The sequence below is a fragment of the Lepidochelys kempii genome, chromosome 2 (genome assembly GCF_965140285.1).
Source record: "Lepidochelys kempii isolate rLepKem1 chromosome 2, rLepKem1.hap1, whole genome shotgun sequence".
Classification (NCBI taxonomy): Eukaryota; Metazoa; Chordata; order Testudines; family Cheloniidae; genus Lepidochelys; species Lepidochelys kempii.
The window spans coordinates 39,721,280-39,739,976 of record NC_136381.1 but is presented as its reverse complement, the minus strand read 5'-3'; the positions used below and the strand labels follow the sequence as shown (position 1 = coordinate 39,739,976).

General features: G+C 40.6%; 1 protein-coding gene across 8 annotated transcripts in view; it reads left to right on the top strand.

Annotated features, from left to right (window-relative positions):
* VPS13B (vacuolar protein sorting 13 homolog B) overlaps positions 1–18,697 on the top strand; it is a 922,277-nt gene that overhangs the window by 585,818 nt on the left and 317,762 nt on the right. For 6 of the 8 annotated variants that reach the window (XM_073330465.2, XM_073330462.2, XM_073330464.2 and 3 more), the window contains exons 26-28: positions 11,315–11,486; positions 16,351–16,465; positions 18,504–18,645. In XM_073330465.2, coding sequence (XP_073186566.2) covers positions 11,315–11,486; positions 16,351–16,465; positions 18,504–18,645 — 429 coding nt within the window. Of the gene's footprint in view, positions 1–11,314; positions 11,487–16,350; positions 16,466–17,847; positions 17,915–18,503; positions 18,646–18,697 lie in introns of those variants that run through there. The other 2 variants (XM_073330469.1, XM_073330466.2) reach the window with 2 other exon arrangements.

Sequence of the window (18,697 nt, the reverse complement as noted above, 5' to 3'; positions counted from 1 at the left end):
TGTCCATCATATTGATGTAAACCAGCAGTCCTTTAAAAAGATTGAACCATTGTTTTGCCTTATGATTTATAATTTCTTTGTTATCCTTGCAGTCTTTCTGATTTGGAAATAAAGTATTTGTAGAGTGGTTTATATGCCTGTAAAGCTTAGAAATGACTTTGTTCTTGTAGTTTCGGCTTCACTAGGTCTGAGTCTGGCCAAAACTCTAGCCAAAGTAATAATACCTTTGCCTTTGTCAGTTGTGCCTGAAGAAGTGGTGTCAGGGTAATCTGATTTGCAGCATAAGAAAACTCTTGTAGTAATTCCTATGTTTGCAGTATTTATGCTATTTACAATTGATTTAGCTATAGAAAATCCCCGTGGAAGTCTACTGTCATTGCCAATGTGATCACATCCAACTGAATGAGAATTACTGCTTTATTCTAGTAAGTAGTTGGGTTACATTAAAAACCCCCACCTCTGATGAATTGCTGCAATCAGGCTTTTGTTTCAAACTTACTTTGGAGTCCTGGAACCCCAGTGTTCCTCCAGATGGCAAGGTAAAACAAGAAGTTGTTTTGATTAGACTTAGAATCTGCAAGTGAAACATAATCAGTAACAACTAACCTTTAAATCATTTGCTGCACATGTCCACATTTTGATTTTGTAACACTGCAGATTACATTTCTGAGATTTCTCTAATTTACAAAAGGAAAGATAGAATGCCCAGAGATATGATTCCACTCTATGTCAAAACACTCACTAGATGCTTTCCCCACAAATGGAACAGAGTCATGCCATGTTGGTGTTATTCCTATACCAGTTTCACTCTGTGCCAAGATGGTAATAGTTTTAGGGGTGTTTTTCTGTAGCAAAACAAAAGCAATTGTTCCAGAAAAGTCAAGGAAATTTGCAACACTTCCTAGTTTTAGTCCAAACTGAACAACATTTTTATTTGGTGTAAAGTGCCCTTTGGTGATATTTGGAGTCTATCTGTTTTACTACAGTTCTCAAAGAAAAGCATTAATTGGGATTTGGAGTCCTCACTTTGCAACCTTCACTTCTTAGGGAGTGAGCTAATAGAGACACCTACGAGCCACTCATGTAAGGCCTCTAAGAAAAGGTTTGTGAGTCCTCATAGCAAACTCCAATTGAGCTGAAAACAATCCCCAGCTCAGTCTGCATCATCAGTACCAACGACACTGAACCCATCTAAATCTGGTTCCAAAGGCACGTGCGGTACCAAACTGACAGGGCAAGTCGGAATGCCTAAAGACCCGATGAGCGCAGGCAAAGAAGCATTGGTTCCTCAGGGGTGTAAGATCCACCCTGGCGAAGGCTCCCTTGGTACTGTCATGAACATCAGTACCGATGACAATATGTCAGGTACCGATACACCCTGCTATCAGGTCTCTGTGTCAGACACTGTCAGTATAAATCTCTTGGCACCAACAGCCTCCGCTGGTACTGACGCCCTCTGCACTGACAGATTTCCAGTGTGCGACGGATCTTTCTGTGTCCGACACATTGGACTCTCCTTTCCACGGTGCTGGGGCCATGGTACTGAGTTCACCCAGCGCCCTTGGCTCACCAATGACCTCCTGCCATGCACCCCCCTTTTTGTCGTCGGAATCAGAAAGTGAGCAAAAGGACCTAGCTTCCCAACACTCTTCTCACCTGCCATACGGAGCCCAGTTTCACTATGGACAGTGGGCATACCACCCCCCTGACCCACAGCCTCCCTGGTTTGGGCAACCATGGTACCAACCACCAGGCCCCTTCCCATCATAATGGCCATACTGGGACCCTGGCAGGCCCAAAGGCAACAGGCCTCCATCACTGCTAGTATGGCCTGCCAACAGCTGAGGAAGTGCCCTCCTTCAGCCGCTGCCTCAAGGGCCTCTGATCTCCCTGAGCAGCAAGGGAAGTGGAAGAGATAGTCACTCCTCCAGCCCACTTCTCATCATCATCACCAGATGAGACAGTGATGCCCTCTCTGCCATCTATGGCGGATGACTTTAAACTGTTCCAGGACTTGGTACAGAGGGTGGCAGACGCATTCCAAATGCATTTACAAGAGGTGTCTGAGTTGCGCCACAAGGTGGTGGACATTCTACATTCCTCTGTCTCCTCCAGAGAGGCCCTCCCTATTAATGAGGTTCTACTGGACCCCACCAAGGTGAGTCCGACCAACTTGTAAGAAGGCAGACAAGAAATATTATGTGCCAGAAAAGGACGCGGAATTCCTGTTCCTATACATGCCTCCCAATTCAATCACTGTATACGCAGTTAACTCTAAAGGCTACCAACACCACTTTAAGTCCACCCCTTATGACCAGAACTGCAAGCGCCTAGACCTGTTTCACAGGAAGGTCTACTCCTTGTCCATTTTTCAATTCAGAGTGGTGAACTATTAAGCCTAGTGGCCTATGTGAAGCTTAGTTCTTTTATTGAACAGCCCTCCGATTCTCACAAGGACCGATTTTAAAGCCTTGGTTAAAGTGGGCCATCTGGTAACAAAAACATCTCCCCAGTTTGCACTTGATGCAACTGACACGGTGGCACATTCTATTTCAACTGCCACTGTGATGAGGTGGGCCTTGTGGCTTCATCTCTCTGGCTTCCCCAAGGAGGTCCAAATGATGGTGGAGGACTTCCCCTTTGAGGGGACTAAATTATTTACTGAAAAGACTAATCCCTCCCTCTGCACGTTAGAAGATTCGAAGGCCACTCTTCAATCCCTCGGGATCTATACACCTGGATACAAAAGAAAGTACAGCCCTCAGCCACCATTCAAGCTTCGCTCACAGTACTCATCTCAATATCCATCTCAATATACACAGAGATCAAATGAACCTTAGAGGAAGAAGCCCAGGTTCTCCAGACAAAAGATGTCAGGATCTTAGGAAATTTCCTCTCAGCTCTCCTCCTCGAAGAGACAGTTTTGATGGATTGGTTGAGGTGCCCATAGAACACTCTCCTCATTTCATGCTGGAAGCCACACTGATTCCATCAGAGATCGTCTTCACCCCATTCTGCAGCACCTGATAACAGATAACCTCCAACTAATGGGTGGTGGATATCATCCAAGTTGGCTACTCCATCCTTTTCTCCCCCACCCCAATACCCTCTTCAGGGACCCTTCTTACAAGAGTTTGCTACGTCAGGAGATAGACCACCTCCTCAGCGTAGGAGCCATAGAGCCAGTGCCTGCACACGTAGGGGGCAGAGGCTTCTAAATTAGGGATCTAAATTAGCTGTTACCAGTCAAGAAAGAGATCTTGGAGTCATTGTGGATAGTTCTTTGAAAACATCCACTCAGTGTGTAGCGGCAGTCAAATAAGCTAACAATGTTGGGAACATTAAGAAAGGAATAGATAATAAGACAGAAAATATCATATTTCCTCTGTATCAATCCATGGTACGCCCACATCTTGAATACCGCGTTCAGATATGTTTGCCCCATCTCAAAAAAGATATATTGGAATTGGAAAGTTTCAGAAACGGGCAACAAAAATTATTAGGGGTATGGAATGTTTTCCGTATGAGGAGAGATTAATAAGATTGGGAGTTTTCAGCTTGGAAAAGAGACAACTAAGGGGGAATATGACAGAGGTCTATAAAATCATGACTGGTGTAGAGAAAGTAAATAAGGAAGTGCTATTTACTCCTTCTCATAACACACGAACTAGGGGTCACCAAATGGAATTAATAGGCAGCAGATTTAAAACAAGTATTTAAAAACAAGTAGAAGTATTTCTCCACACAACACGCAATCAACCTCTGGAACTCTTTGCCAGAGGATGTTGTGAAGGCCAAGAATTCTCAAAGAAATTTGCACAGTTCTAGTTGTTTTTAATTTCTTGTTGGTGCCAGGCAAACATATTTTCTGGCCAATCCGGTTACATAAAATCTTTTTAAAACTGTAAAATTCTTTTTCACTGATCTGAGTGGCTTCCAAATTTAATGCCAATTTTGAATTGAGACATTTATAGGCATAGGATATCCAATTCCTATCCAGACTATGAAATCATAAAGACATCATGCAATAGTGTCTGCAGCGTTGCCAGCATCAAGCATTTAAAAATAATGAGGTAGGCCCAAAAACATCATGAGATTACAAAAAAATTGTAAAAAGAAAAGGGGTACTTGTGGCACCTTAGAGACTAACAAATTTATTTGAGCATAAGCTTTCGTGAGCTACAGCTCACTTCGTCGGATGCATTCAGTGGAAAATACAGTGTGGAGATTTATATAGATAGAGAACATGAAACAATGGGTGTTACCATACACACTGTAATGAGAGTGATCACTTAAGGTGAAAAGAAAAGAACTAACACGGCTGCTACTTTGAAACCTGTCACTTAAGGTGCGCTATTACCAGCAGGAGAGCGGTGGGTGGGAAAATCTTTTGTAGTGATAATCAAAGTGGGCCATTTCCAGCAGTTGACAAGAATGTCTGAGGAACAGTGGGGGGCCGGAGGGAAATAAACATGGAGAAATAGTTTTAATAGTTTTCTGTAATGACACATCCACTCCTAGTCTTTATTCAAGCCTAAATTAATTGTATCCAGTTTGCAAATTAATTCCAATTCAGCAGTCTCTCATTGGAGTCTGTTTTTGAAGTTTTTTTGTTGAAGAATTGCAACTTTTAGGTCTGTAATCGAGTGACCAAAGAGATTGAAGTGTTCTCCGACTGGTTTTTGAATGTTATAATTCTTGATGTCTGATTTGTGTCCATTTATTCTTTTACATAGAGACTGTCCAGTTTGACCAATGTACATGGTCGAGGGGCATTGCTGGCACATGATGGCATATATCACACTGGTAGATGTGCAGGTGAACGAGCCTCTGATAGTGTGGCTGATGTGATTAGGCCCTATGATGGTGTCCCCTGAATAGATATGTGGACACAGTTGGCAACGGGCTTTGTTGCAAGGATAGGTTCCTGGGTTAGTGGTTCTGTTGCGTGGTGTGTGGTTGCTGGTGAGTTTTTGCTTCAGGTTGGGGGCTGTCTGTAAGCAAGGACTGACCTGTCTCCCAAGATCTGTGAGAGTGATGGGTCATCCTTCAGGATAGGTTGTAGATCCTTGATGATGCATTGGAGAGGTTTTAGCTGGCAGCTGAAGGTGATGGCTAGTGATGTTCTGTTATTTTCTTTGTTGGCCCTGTCCTGTAGTAGGTGACTTCTGGGTACTCTTCTGGCTTTGTCAATCTGTTTCTTCACTTCAGCAGGTGGGTATTGTAGTTGTAAGAATGCTTGATAGAGATCTTGTAGGTGTTTGTCTCTGTCTGAGGGGTGGGAGCTAATGCGGTTGTATCGTGGAGCTTGGCTCTAGACAATGGATCGTGTGGTGTGGTCTGGATGAAAGCTGGAGGCATGTAGGTAGGAATAGCGGTCAGTAGGTTTCCGGTATAGGGTGGTGTTTATGTGACCATCACTTATTAGCACCATAGTGTCCAGGAAGTGGATCTCTTGTGTGGACTGGTCCAGGCTGAGGTTGATGGTGGGATGAAGATGTCATTAATGTAGCGCAAATAGAGTAGGGGCATTAGGGGACGAGAGCTGAGGAAGCATTGTTCTAAGTCAGCCATAAAAATATTGGCATACTGTGGGGCCATGCGGGTACCCATAGCAGTGCCGTTGATTCTGGATGGACTCCGCCTGAAGGTCAAGACTGGACTTCTACATAGAGTGCTTCCGCCGACGTGCACGGGCTGAAATTGTGGAAAAGCAGCGTCATTTGCCCCATAACATCAGCCGTGCAGAACATGATGCCATCCACAGCCTCAGAAACAACTCTGACACCATAATCAAAAAGGCTGACAAAGGAGGTGCTGTCGTCATCATAAATAGGTCGGAATATGAACAAGAGGCTACTAGGTTGTTCTCCAACACCACTTTCTACAAGCCATTACCCTCTGATCCCACTGAGGGTTACCAAAAGAAACTACACCATTTGCTCAAGAAACTCCCTGAAAAAGCACAGGAACAAATCCTCACAGACACACCCCTGGAACCCCGACCTAGGGTATTCTATCTGCAACCCAAGATCCATAAACCTGGAAATCCTGGACACCCCATCATCTCAGGCATTGGCACCCTGACAGCAGGATTGTCTGGCTATGTAGACTCCCTCCTCAGGCCCTATGCTGCCAGCACTCCCCGCTATCTTCGAGACACCACTTAACTTCATGAGGAAACTACAATCTATCGGTGATCTTCCTGAAAACACCATCCTGGCATTTGCCCTCAGACAGAGACAAACACCTACAAGATCTCTGTCAAGCATTCTTACAACTACAATACCCACCTGCTGAAGTGAAGAAACAGATTGACAAAGCCAGAAGAGTACCCAGAAGTCACCTACTACAGGACAGGGCCAACAAAGAAAATAACAGAACGTCACTAGCCATCACCTTCAGCCGCCAGCTAAAACCTCTCCAACGCATCATCAATGATCTACAACCTATCCTGAAGGATGACCCATCACTCCTGGGAGACAGGCCAGTCCTTGCTTACAGACAGCCCCCCAACCTGAAGCAAATACTCACCAGCAACCGCACACCACACAACAGAACCACTAACCCAGGAACCTATCCGTTGCCAACTGTGTCCACATATCTATTCAGGGGACACCATCATAGGGCCTAATCACATCAGCCACACTATCAGAGGCTCGTTCACCTGCACATCTACCAGTGTGATATATACCATCATGTGCCAGCAATGCCCCTCGGCCATGTACATTGGTCAAACTGGACAGTCTCTATGTAAAAGAATAAATGGACACAAATCAGACGTCAAGAATTATAACATTCAAAAACCAGTCGGAGAACACTTCAATCTCTTTGGTCACTCGATTACAGACCTAAAAGTTGCAATTCTTCAACAAAAAAAACTTCAAAAACAGACTCCAATGAGAGACTGCTGAATTGGAATTAATTTGCAAACTGGATACAATTAATTTAGGCTTGAATAAAGACTGGGAGTGGATGTGTCATTACACAAAGTAAAACTATTTCCACCTAACCCCTCACTGTTCTGCAGACATTCTTGTCAACCACTGTATTTTCCACTGAATGCATCCGATGAAGTGAGCTGTAGCTCATGAAAGCTTATGCTCAAATAAATGTGTTAGTCTCTGAAGTGCCACAAGTACTCCTTTTCTTTTTGCAAATACAGACTAACACCGCTGCTACTCTGAAACCTGTCAAAAAATTGTGGTTCTTTTAATTTCCCTTTTGGTTTTTCTGCCTTTAAAATACACGTAAGTCACATTTTCAAACCTTTCTCCACAACCATATGAGACAGGGTGCTATTTGTAGCACCCTGGTGACTGAGGTTGCTGCAGCACTGGGAAGACTGCAGACTAAATTGAAGTCCATTAACCAGTTTCTGTTGGGGATTACAGAGACTTGTGTGGCAATTGCTGGATTAATGAAGGAATTGGCTCTGTGGTTGGGAGGATAAATTGGTGAAGAATTGAGAAGTAAAGAGAAGGGCTCAGAGAGTGAACTGTGGGTAGGAGAGAAAGCTGTGTGAACATACTCATCCTGCTATATACTTGTGATTCCATCTGTTATGCTTTGAAACTGAAAATTAAAAAGCACATATGGTGAAAGGGAAACAGTCTGCATGTGTTTGTGGCTAAGAGACCACAAGAACAGGCTAGGCAGCTACTCACAGGGTAGGTGAAGGGACAGCCTGTGACACCATAAAAGTTGGAAACTAACTTTATTTTAATGACAGCTCTGAGTATCTTATATGATCAGTTGACTTCAGAAGCTGAGGCCTTAAGAAAAGCACCAAATATTGCAAGAATTGGAAACACTGTGTCTGTTTTGGTCTCAGATTCACTGGCAAAACTGACAGCTATCTCTTGTTCACAGTGAGAACTAGATGCTTGTTAAAAAACAACAGCAGCAAACATGCACACACACACACACACAACTGGGAAGAGAAAGATTTGTCCCACTATTTTCTGTGCTGTCTGGTTACATCTGCATCTAGCTGAGATTTTACAATGCATTTTGAAATGGAAGTCTCTGCACTTTCACGTGTTAAAATTAATGGCAATGGATTTTTCAAGCAAGTTTGCAAAAAGCTTTTCCTCTTAGTCAGGTTTCCAAACTGGTGGATCAAGAGGGGCAGGTCCCTCATGTGGAGAGGGGTATAGAAGTAAGGAAAAGAACAGGGGGATTAGTCTGAGGCTCATCAGAACTGCTGTTTGGAGAAGCAACACTCCTGTCTGAATCTAGGAATTGATTTTAGTGGAGCACGTGAATATTAGGATACTCCTCCAAAATCTCATAGGGAGAGAGTAGGTTCTTGGCCTATGTCCTATGCTCCATATAGAAGGGGGAAATAGTATGGGTCAGTCTAGAACAGAAGCTCCCCTCTGTCTGATCAACCATCATCCAAACAGGTTTTTCAGTGTGGCTTTCATTTGTTTTGCTCTTTCTCAGAGAGCACGCATCTTTGTGCCCTTGTCTGTCAAGCCGTTACAGTTTTAGGGAAGGAACAGAGTTTGCTGATGCAACAGAAGATAAATACTTCCCAGAGGTGAGCACTTTTATCATAAGGACAGACCAAACAAGAAACTCGTTATGCTCTCAGCCAGCATTTTGAGGAGCAAATACAAAACAAAACAAGTATATTCTTACTGCCTTTGTTTGATATTAGGGAGATAACCCATGCCATGGGGAAAAAAAAGGAGAAAACTCTTACTTAACACTTCTGTCCTCCATAACCATCAAAGTAGTGCTGGTTACGAGTTAATTAGATAGTCTGTGCACCCTTCCACAGTAATAAAACTGTTAGTGGTCTGTCCAATGCTTTAAGGCTTTAACTCCTTCATAATCACACATGGTTGTTAGTATTATCTGTTTGTACTGTTGTAGATTCTAGAAGCCACAGTCAAGGATCCCATATTGTGCCAGACATTATATATACATGTTACAAAAAGACAAATGAAATCACTTAAATGTGCAAGAATATTGCAGGTAACAAGTTTTCTTCATGAGCGATGGAAATATTAATAGGGCGGCAACCAGAGAAGAGGAAGGAAAAGGCGGGGGGGGGGGGGATAGGCTCTTGTACTGTCAGATATGGATGGATTTTTGTGATGTTAGTTGAAGCTGAATATTTCCTTAGGCAGACAAAGTCCCATGCTCCATTGAAGATAAGGCTGGAAGGTGATCAGAGGTGAGGTCTAGTTTGTTGGTTGAAATTTCCTCTTCTTTCTTGTTGGCAGGAACCAGCTAAGAAAGCATCAGCCAAGCAGGCAAAGACATTAAGGGATGTTGTTAAACCTAAAAAAACACATGGCCTGACATCCAATAAGTTTTGTACCGATAAACCCACAGCTTAAAAAAAAATTTTAAGAAAAGCAAAGGAGAGAATAGGCATTGAAATTCCAGTGAAATAAAATCAACCACAAGCTGAGGAAATACATGCAATTTTTATAACTGTATAGTCAATGGAAAGCTACCCAGTTTGTTATGGCATTTATTTCCAGTAGTGTTTTAACCCAAACAATCTTATCTTGTAAACCAGGGGTTCTCAAATTCGGGGTTGGGGCCCCTCAGGGGGTCATGAGGTTATTACATGGGGGGTCATGACCTGTCAGCCTCCACCCCAAACACCACTTTGCCTCCATAATTTATAATGGTGTTAAATATATTTAAAAGTGTTTTTAATTTATAAGGGGGGGTTGCACTCTGAGGTTTGCTATGTGAAAGGGGTCACCAGTACAAAAGTTTGAGAACCACTACTGTAGACAAATCATCTTTGAACACAGTCTCAGAAGTTATCAACAGTCCTCAAAACAAGGTTCTCCACATTAATTGTTTTCTCTTTAGCATGACTTTGAGTTAAGAATTTTTGGCTTTTCTAAAAGTTCCAGGATAAAAGTCTAGAGTGCAATGGTCTTAATCTATAGATTGGTCATGTCAGTTGGACACATTTGCTGACATTGTCCACAAATGTCACTGCGTCTGCCACTCTGACCAGCTTTGTGGTCTTCCCCATGGCAGCAGTGCAAAAATACTGATATATTCAAGTTACTCATGGTTCTGCTTCCGTGAGTCTCCCAGTACATCTGTTATGGCAGTGTGAGGAACCATAGATGCCCAAGGCAATGCTGCCTTGGCTGCCTCATGGCAGCAGACAGAAGTGCAATGGGGGAACTCCATCTGCATGTGCATACATATTGGGATCCACTTCTTCAGCCCCCACTGCAAAGGACAGCCCCACTCTCACATCTCTTCTTCCTCTACTGCCTCATAGACCTAATCAAACCTCTCTTCCCTTCACAAAGACCAGATTTCACCCTCTATTATGCACAGATACACTATCTTTCCCACGTCCACCCCAGAGCTCCCTGTTGGCCAGCCCTGATCCACCAGGGTTTTTGTGAAGAGAAGAGGTAATGAGGCAGGCTAGCAGAGTTTGTAAAATGGAAGCAAATGCTAGAACTTAACAGTTTCATCATATAATCTGGGCAAAACTCCATTAGGTTTCCCTGAATAGGGGGACTAACTTTTATGTGTCTAATTTTGAATGTTCAAAAATGGCTTATGTCCAAGACATTATCAGAATGTGTGTGTGTGAAGTTTGGCGGTCCATAGTAGTTCAGCTAGAAGAACCTTCAGAGGGGTGATGAAAATAGAAAAATTCAAAAGGAGAGGGTGTCTTATGTATAATTTTCCCCTTGCAAATTTAACGAAGACTTTGTCCAGAAAATACATAGAAAATTCAGTTGTCCTGTGGAGAATTATTGACCCAAATTTAGAGACTAATTTCAGTCCAAAGAGATGAAAGACAGGAATATCAATTCTCTGTTAAGAGCAAATCTCAATGCACCCTTAATTATGGAGTTGTTACCAATGCTTCCATATTCTGTGGTGCTTTTGCATTTTAAAAAGTAAATATTTTTTAAAAAATTAACTGATATTTTGTCTTGAAAAAAATCCATCATATTGTATGAAGTTGTGTAGATTTGACCATGTTTCTTATAGTGTTGCTAACTAATTGAATAGTACTGGTTAATGAAGAAAGCATATATTTCTCTGAAGATAATTCTTATTGTGTAAGCGCTAGGAGCACAGGTGTTATTGTTTATTAACTGTGCTACTCAGTAGAGTGACGCAATACTAATTTAGTGCCACACTGGAAGGTGGTTTACAAACTATCAGTATATAAGCATATTATATACAGTATATGGATATGACCTGTTATAGTATTTTAAGACAGTCATGTGAGATATTTCTAAATTATTACATAATCTGGGTGGTCACTGCGCCTTTTCAGTTAGTATTTCTCTTTTTCTAGGCTGATTCTGTACAAGGTGGTGATGATTCTCCATTCTCAGACTCTATTACCTTGGAACAAACAACAAGTAACATTGGAATATCAAGTGGACGTGTTAGCTTGTGGATGCAATGGATGTTGCCAAAAATTACTATAAAGCTGTTTGCACCAGATCCTGGAAGTAAAGGCACAGGTATGGTACATAGAATTATCTATTTTAATTTAGTACTTAAGTGTGTAGTTATTTTAAGATAAAACCAATTGCTATTTAAAGCAAGTATTCATGAAATGAAAACTCTGATAGTTATAAAAAAGATGCACGTGTTTGTCCAGTGTTTTAGCATACTGCAATATGCTGTCATGCATGGGATCAGACTTCAGCATTGTCCTTTGCACCTGGATTGGCAGAGATTGGGAGCATTGCAAAGGCAATTTTGCAGCTTAGTCTTAGACCACAAAGTGATTTTTAAGTTTGAAGACAATTTGTTCACTTCTTTGGAGTTATGCAAGTATGAAAAACAGTATATTTTTTCCTCATATGAAGTTATTCTCTTGTTTTTCCCACTCAGAGACTTCAGAAACAGGTGGCTGTTAAAATTTAATTTGGCACATGGCTCATCCTCAAAAGAAATAGAACTATACTAAATCTGAATTAAAAGTTTGTTAGTCATTTTAAATGATGAAGGACAAAAGTTTGTGCATCAGCAGTGTGCACATTTTAGTAAGTTTTTCTGGTGATGGTATGTGCCCAACTGTATGCCACTAAATACAATTTTGCATTTTTCTATCAACATTTAAAAATCAACACAATTTTTAAATGACATTGTGACTGGGGTCCCAGTGAGGGCCAGCTAAGATCAGTCAATTATGGTGAACTGCAAAGAATGGGGAAGACAAATCCCCATAAAACTGGTGGCTATTCCACTTAGATTTACCAAGACAGCGTAAAACAGCTTCTTTGTTACCTTACTGGTTACTCAGAAGTCCAAACCACACAGTTCCCTTAAAGTGATCCAACCTCAGGCCTCCATCCGGGAACCCACATGAAATATGATGAACATTTCTGTAAATCTTATTTTATCATATAAAAGAAAAGGTTCTACCAATCGCAAAGGATCAGACACATTATCTCCCAGGTTCGTGAATGTTTCAGATCTTACCCAAATACACACTACAGCCAATTCTTATTAACTAAACTAAATTTATTAAAAAACAACAGAGAGAGAATATAGTTAAAAGAGCAGTATACATACAGACATGAGTTCAGTTCATTTAGGTGCACATTCATAGCAGAGATGCTGAGCTTCGTAGCTGCAAAGAGTTCTTTCAGAATAGTTCATCAGTTATAGTCCAATGTCCAAATATCATATTCAGGGCGTATCAGCATAACTGGGACCTCAGTCTTGCAACTCAGACTTACCCTGATGAAGCCTGAGCAGATCTGAGATGACAGAATCAGGGCCCAAAGATCTTTTATACAATTTCATGTCCTCTTTGACAAGTTGGGATTTCCTCAGAGAACAAAAGGTAATTAGGATGACTTTGAAGATGGTCCATCACTGATACTTAGCTATAGAATTAACATAAGGCAATTTGCGTGTTCCTCCACTATTCACAGTACATTTCAAGGAGAGATGAATACCAAGATATCCTGTGTTTACAATTCGTTTAAATGCTAGAATGTTCTTTTGATCTCTGAACTATAAGAATACAGCATAGACAGATACTGTTGATTACATTGTCCACCCTACTCACTCATATGTAAATACACAAAACCACAAACATCATCTCCCCACATGTCTTTTGAGGGTTGTTTATTTTGCAGAATGTTTAACCGTTTCTAGCCATGCATCACAGACATGAATTTAACACAATATCTATAATATTTTAAAAATAAGAAGGAATTTAATTTGTTTCAGTTTACTTTATGTTGAAAATCGAAATATGATTTAATGGTAGGTGGTACACAATTCACTTTTCTTACTAACTTTTTTATTTGGAAAATATAACTTTTGCACTAATAAGATTTATAAATAACTCATCAGGTAGATTTTGTCAATCACTTGTTATTGTATGAATTTAAGTACATATTTTTCTTAGGATGCACACTTGACATCCTTGTTAACAAAATGTACTGGCACCCTGTTTTAGAAAATGAAGAAATTAATCTATCTGATTAAAGTTAATTTACAAAGAAATGTAGCAGAACATTTGACAGCAGAAACTTAACAGGAAACAAATCTGAAAATTCAGTAGACATGATGATGAGGATGATAAAAACAACTTGGCACTTGTAATACACTTCGAAAATGAAAAGCATTTTCAACTGATATTATCTAAATTACCCCCATCACCATGATGGTTGTTAGGTAAGTATTATTATGTACACTTTTTATAAATGAAGATACCAGAGCAAAGAGGTTAGCTGACTTGTCCAAGCCCTAAAAATATTGTTTCTGCCAGAGCTGGGATTATTGCTCAAGAATTCCTAGCTCTCAGTCATGCTCTTACATCTCTAAATCAAGTGTCTTTTGTGCTGTTGTTTAATTTGAGTATCTCAAGCCCAGTGGTGGGCAAACTACGGCCTGGGGGACACATCTGGCCATCCAGACGTTTTAATCCGGCCCTTGAGCTCCTGCCAGGAAGCGGGGTCTGGGGCTTGTCCCTCTCTGGTGCTCCAGCCGGGGAGTGGGGTTGGGGTCTTGCCCCACTCCACACAGCTCCCAGAAGCAAGGGCATGTCCCCACTCTGGCTCCTACATGTAGGGGCAGCCAGAGGGCTCCGCATGCTGCCCTCGCCCCAACCATTGCCCCTGCAACTCCTATGGGCTGGGAACTGCAGCCAGTGGGAGCTGAAGAGGCGGTGCCTGCAGACAGGGCAGCGCGCAGAGCCACCTGGTCCCACCTCCGTATAGGAGCCGGATGGGGGACGTGCCGCTGTTTCTGGGACCTGCTTGAGGTAAGCGCTGCCCAGAGCCTGCCCCCCTGAACCTCTTCCATGCCAACCCCCTGCCCCAGCATGATACCCCTCCCGCCGTTTGTCCCAGCCTGGAACACCCTCCTGCACCCCCAACCCCTCATCCCCAGCTCCACCCCAGAGCCCCCACCTCCAGCTGGAGCCCTCTCGCCCTCCAACCCCCAATTTTGTGAGCATTCATGGCCCACCATACAATTTCCATACCTACATGTGGCCCTTAGACCAAGAAGTTTGCCCACCCCGATCTAGCCTGTTTAATGGTATATAAGGGTATGTCTACACTACCCGCCAGATTGGCGGGCAGCGATTGATCCAGCAGGGATCAATTTATCACATCTAGTCTAGATGCAATAAATCGACTCTTGTACTCCACCGCTGCGAGAGGCACAGGCGGAGTTAACGGGGGAGTGGCAGCAGTCGACTCACCGCGGTGAAGACACAACGGTAAGTCGATCTAAGTACGTCGACTTCAGCTACGTTATTCAAGTAGCTGAAGTTGCATAATTTAGATCAATTCCCGCCACCACTCTCCCACCCCAGTGTAGACCAGGGCTTAGGCTATAGAGAAAGCTGTATACTACTCTGTGTCCACAGAATTGCCATTGATGTCAATATTAGCAGTTCACATGGATCAAGAGCAGTAAACGGCCCTGATTCTTTTTAATTGATTTTCAAGTCAAAATGTACGGAACAAAAATCCTGTATTCATTTTTTCCCCTAAATTTTGAAGGGAAGATGTATTGTTGTTTCAATACAGTAGTTCAAAACAGTACATTTTTCTAGATTCATTTAATAACTATAATTGTGCAGTAACATACTGAAATCTGGAAGCACTCTTTACTTAATAATGTGCTATTCTTTTCTGAAGTTGAGAAGTAAAATAACCCATCACTACTTTCAGTGACTTACTGTGATGCTGTCCATTTGGAAAATACAGTGAGAGCAAGCAAGGCACAAAAATGACTTAAAAATTTGACACCAACTGTCTCAGGTTTAATTTCTCAACTCTACTTTGTAAACATTAATGTTGCTTTTATGTTTTAATAAGAATCAGAGTCTCAGTCTAATTTCTGTCCCTTTTTAATGTCATTTGCCCATTTTTATTACATAATCTGAGGAGTCTATTTAGCAGTAAGTGAGGAGGAGTTATTGTATTTATTAGTCATATTTGTCTCTCTTCTCGTGGATCTTAGATTGTAAATTCCTATCCTGCAAATGTTAGATGTAAAAAGCCATGTATATTTATTGTGCATATAAATAATTACACACAGAAACAATGTTAAAAGAACTTTAAAGTTGGTTACAAAGTCAAGCACTCAACAATTAGGAAATCCCAAAATTAAAGTTACCTGTGCAGCCTTAATTCACCCAGTTTTGCGCATGTATCTTATGATAATCTTTAATTACATGGTCACATGCTATTTTTCCACCGAACTGTTATATCTAATGGACACCTAAAGTGACAAATATTAACTTGATCTTTGTAACAGTTTAAGTGGAGCAGCATTATCACAACTAGGAAAGACATGTTGCTCTGAGAAAACTATTCGTATTTCATAGCTGACTTCTATTTAAGCAAAGTGTGGAGGATTTGGTAAGAGATGTTATCCATCTTGTAGTCATTGGAAGTGGCTATTCAGATTGCAAAACATCTTTGACAGCTGCTAAACTCTGGTCTGCCTCAAATTATCTAATCTATCCAGGTTTTTATACTGCATTCATCACTGTAGCATCGGATTAATTGGTATTTTTCCATTCTGAGTTCTTTTGACATTTTATCTTTCTGTTGTATGCTTTACAGCAGAGTTGAGCCCAAACCAAAACAGTCTCAGCATTTTTAAGAGAGATTTGGATTCTGGATCTGGATCTGTGTTTTGTGACTGGCTTCTGTCTATGAGATGTTTGAACAAAAATTCACTACGTGAAAAGCCCTGAACTTTGCAGGGTGGGAATTAGAGATCCAAATACAAATTGTGGTGACCCAGGCATGTTTCTAGTGTATGAACAGTGTTTTATTTATAACACTAGCTTAGAGATTGTAATTCACAGATGTTAATTTTAATTATCACTGGTTATTGCAGAAATTTGTGTTGTCAGTGAATTAGAAGATCTCAGCGCCTCAGTAGATGTGCAAGATGTATACACCAAAGTCAAATGTAAAATAGAGAGCTTCAACATTGACCACTACAGAAACAGGTAATTCCTGGAAGTCATGCTAGATTAATTCCATTCTGAAAAAAGAAAGCAGTTTTTTCATTGACAGAATTATCATTTGACTTATCATTAAAAAATCATTGTGGAATATAGTGAAATAAGCCATAACTATACTTTTTTTTAAACAGTAAACACTGATAATCAGAATTTCCCAGAATTAGACTTGCTTGCAAACAAGGTATACATAAGCCATTTCAGTCTTTTGGGAGAAATACATTTTGTGTGTGGGTGGCACCATTAAAAATTGGTATTTGTTGAACTAAATGAGTTGTCCAAATGCTTACAATGGAAAATGCCTCAAATACTGTACTGTGATTAGTTTTACTCTACCAAATAGTAAACGTCTAGTTTTTTTATGTCTCCTGCTTGATAAGTTGTTTATTTTTAAGACATCAGAAGGAAATTTCTAATAAAAGAGATGTTTTTGTTGTTGTGGAGTAGCTGCACTGTAATGCAGGGAACTGAGTTCATTACCATTGTAGCAGGTACTAGTCTAATAAGTAGAGTAGCTTTGACAAGCTCTGAGGGAGACACATATAGTCTTCATCAGCTGAATGGTGAGTTGTCATGAAGCAGAATCTGTGGAGGTATGTGGGAGATGGTAATTAAGAGAAAATGGGACAATTCTCTAGTGTCTTTCCCTGGGAGAAGAATCAACAAATAATCCATTAAAATATTTAAAAATTTGTTATTAGGGTGAGATGTTTCAAAAGTGCCTAAGGGATTTAGGAGCACAAGTCCTACTGACTTACAGAGAGACTTGTACTCCTAAATCCCGTAGGCATTTTTGAAAGTCTCCCATGAGAACAATCGGAAGAAAATTCAGTGTAAACCTCTCATTCTGTCCTTAATTCAGTTATCAATTCATTTGAGACTTAGTACAATGAACAAACACTACAGGGTGTGTATGAAAAGTAGATCCATTCTGAATTTTCTTTCTTTTCTCTGAATTAGAAATATATATTTGTTTGAACGTATTGTAACAATTATTAATCAAACCTTACATTTTATTTCTAGAAACTTCTGTTGCAGTTTATACCATGATGCTTTTAGATATAACAGCATACACCAAGCCCTCATACTATTAACAAGTTACTTTTTCCACAGGTTCTGTGAAAGGCTTGAGAGGTTCTTTGTTCTGAATAGTCTGAAGCTTCAAACTCTCCAGAGCTTCCTTCCAACTTAGTAGTGTTTTTTCTTTGCTTAAGTTTTATCAGGTTATTAAGTTACTCCACTTAACATAATTGCATTGTCAAATCTAGTTTCAATTCATAAACTGTTCAAAGTACACTCTATATATGACTAAATTCTGTGGACTCAAACCAAATGCAGAGAACAGATAAGGTGAACATTCTGTTTTCCAGGCCAGGGGAAGGCTGGCAGTCAGGACATTCTGAAGGAATATTTCTACAATGCAAAGAAAAACTTGTGGTGAGATTTTTGTAGTGGAATAAGATGCTTAACAAAATAACTCTGTTCTAAAACTTAAACAATATAATTTTTCTTTGTTCTCAGATATGTTCAGAAGAATGATTGCAAGAATTATAATACAAAACATAATTTTCCCACTTCATAACCATTTTTGTGCTTATGAACAAGTACTCTAAATTTGAAATGTAATTGGATACTGTTTTCCTTTCTCAATTTTTTTGTTCTTGTAATCATCCTCTTCCATGCTAATAAAGCTTTTTGCTGAATTTTTAATTCCGAGAAAATCAAGTGATAAGTCTGTTTTGTGTGCAGAATTCTATTAGATTTTAATTCCATGACCTCTTGATTGGGTTGTCCTTTCCCATAAATTACAGTTTTTCAAATTTATATTTTTCACACCAGTTTTTCTTTTGATTTCCTTGAATTTGGGCATTTCAGAAGGTGTGTGTGACACATGCTATGTCTCACAGCTGTGCAGAGCTATGCAAATTTCAGCATAATTTAAAATTCTACATTTTTTTGGCTTATGGCTTTTGTTTTGTTTTGTTTTGTTTTTGTCTTTTTCCTCTTCTCTGTGCATCACCTCAAGCCTTGGGGAAGACTGTTGGTCTCTGGGGCAATACGGAGGTGTATTCCTTTCCTGTACTGACAAGCTGAACAGACGTACCTTGTTGGTTCGACCCGTCAGCAAGCAGGACCCTTTCAGTAATTTCTCTGGCTTCTTTCCTCCTGTAAGAAATCCTTTTAAAACTTATAGTACAGAACTTCCATTAACAAACACAA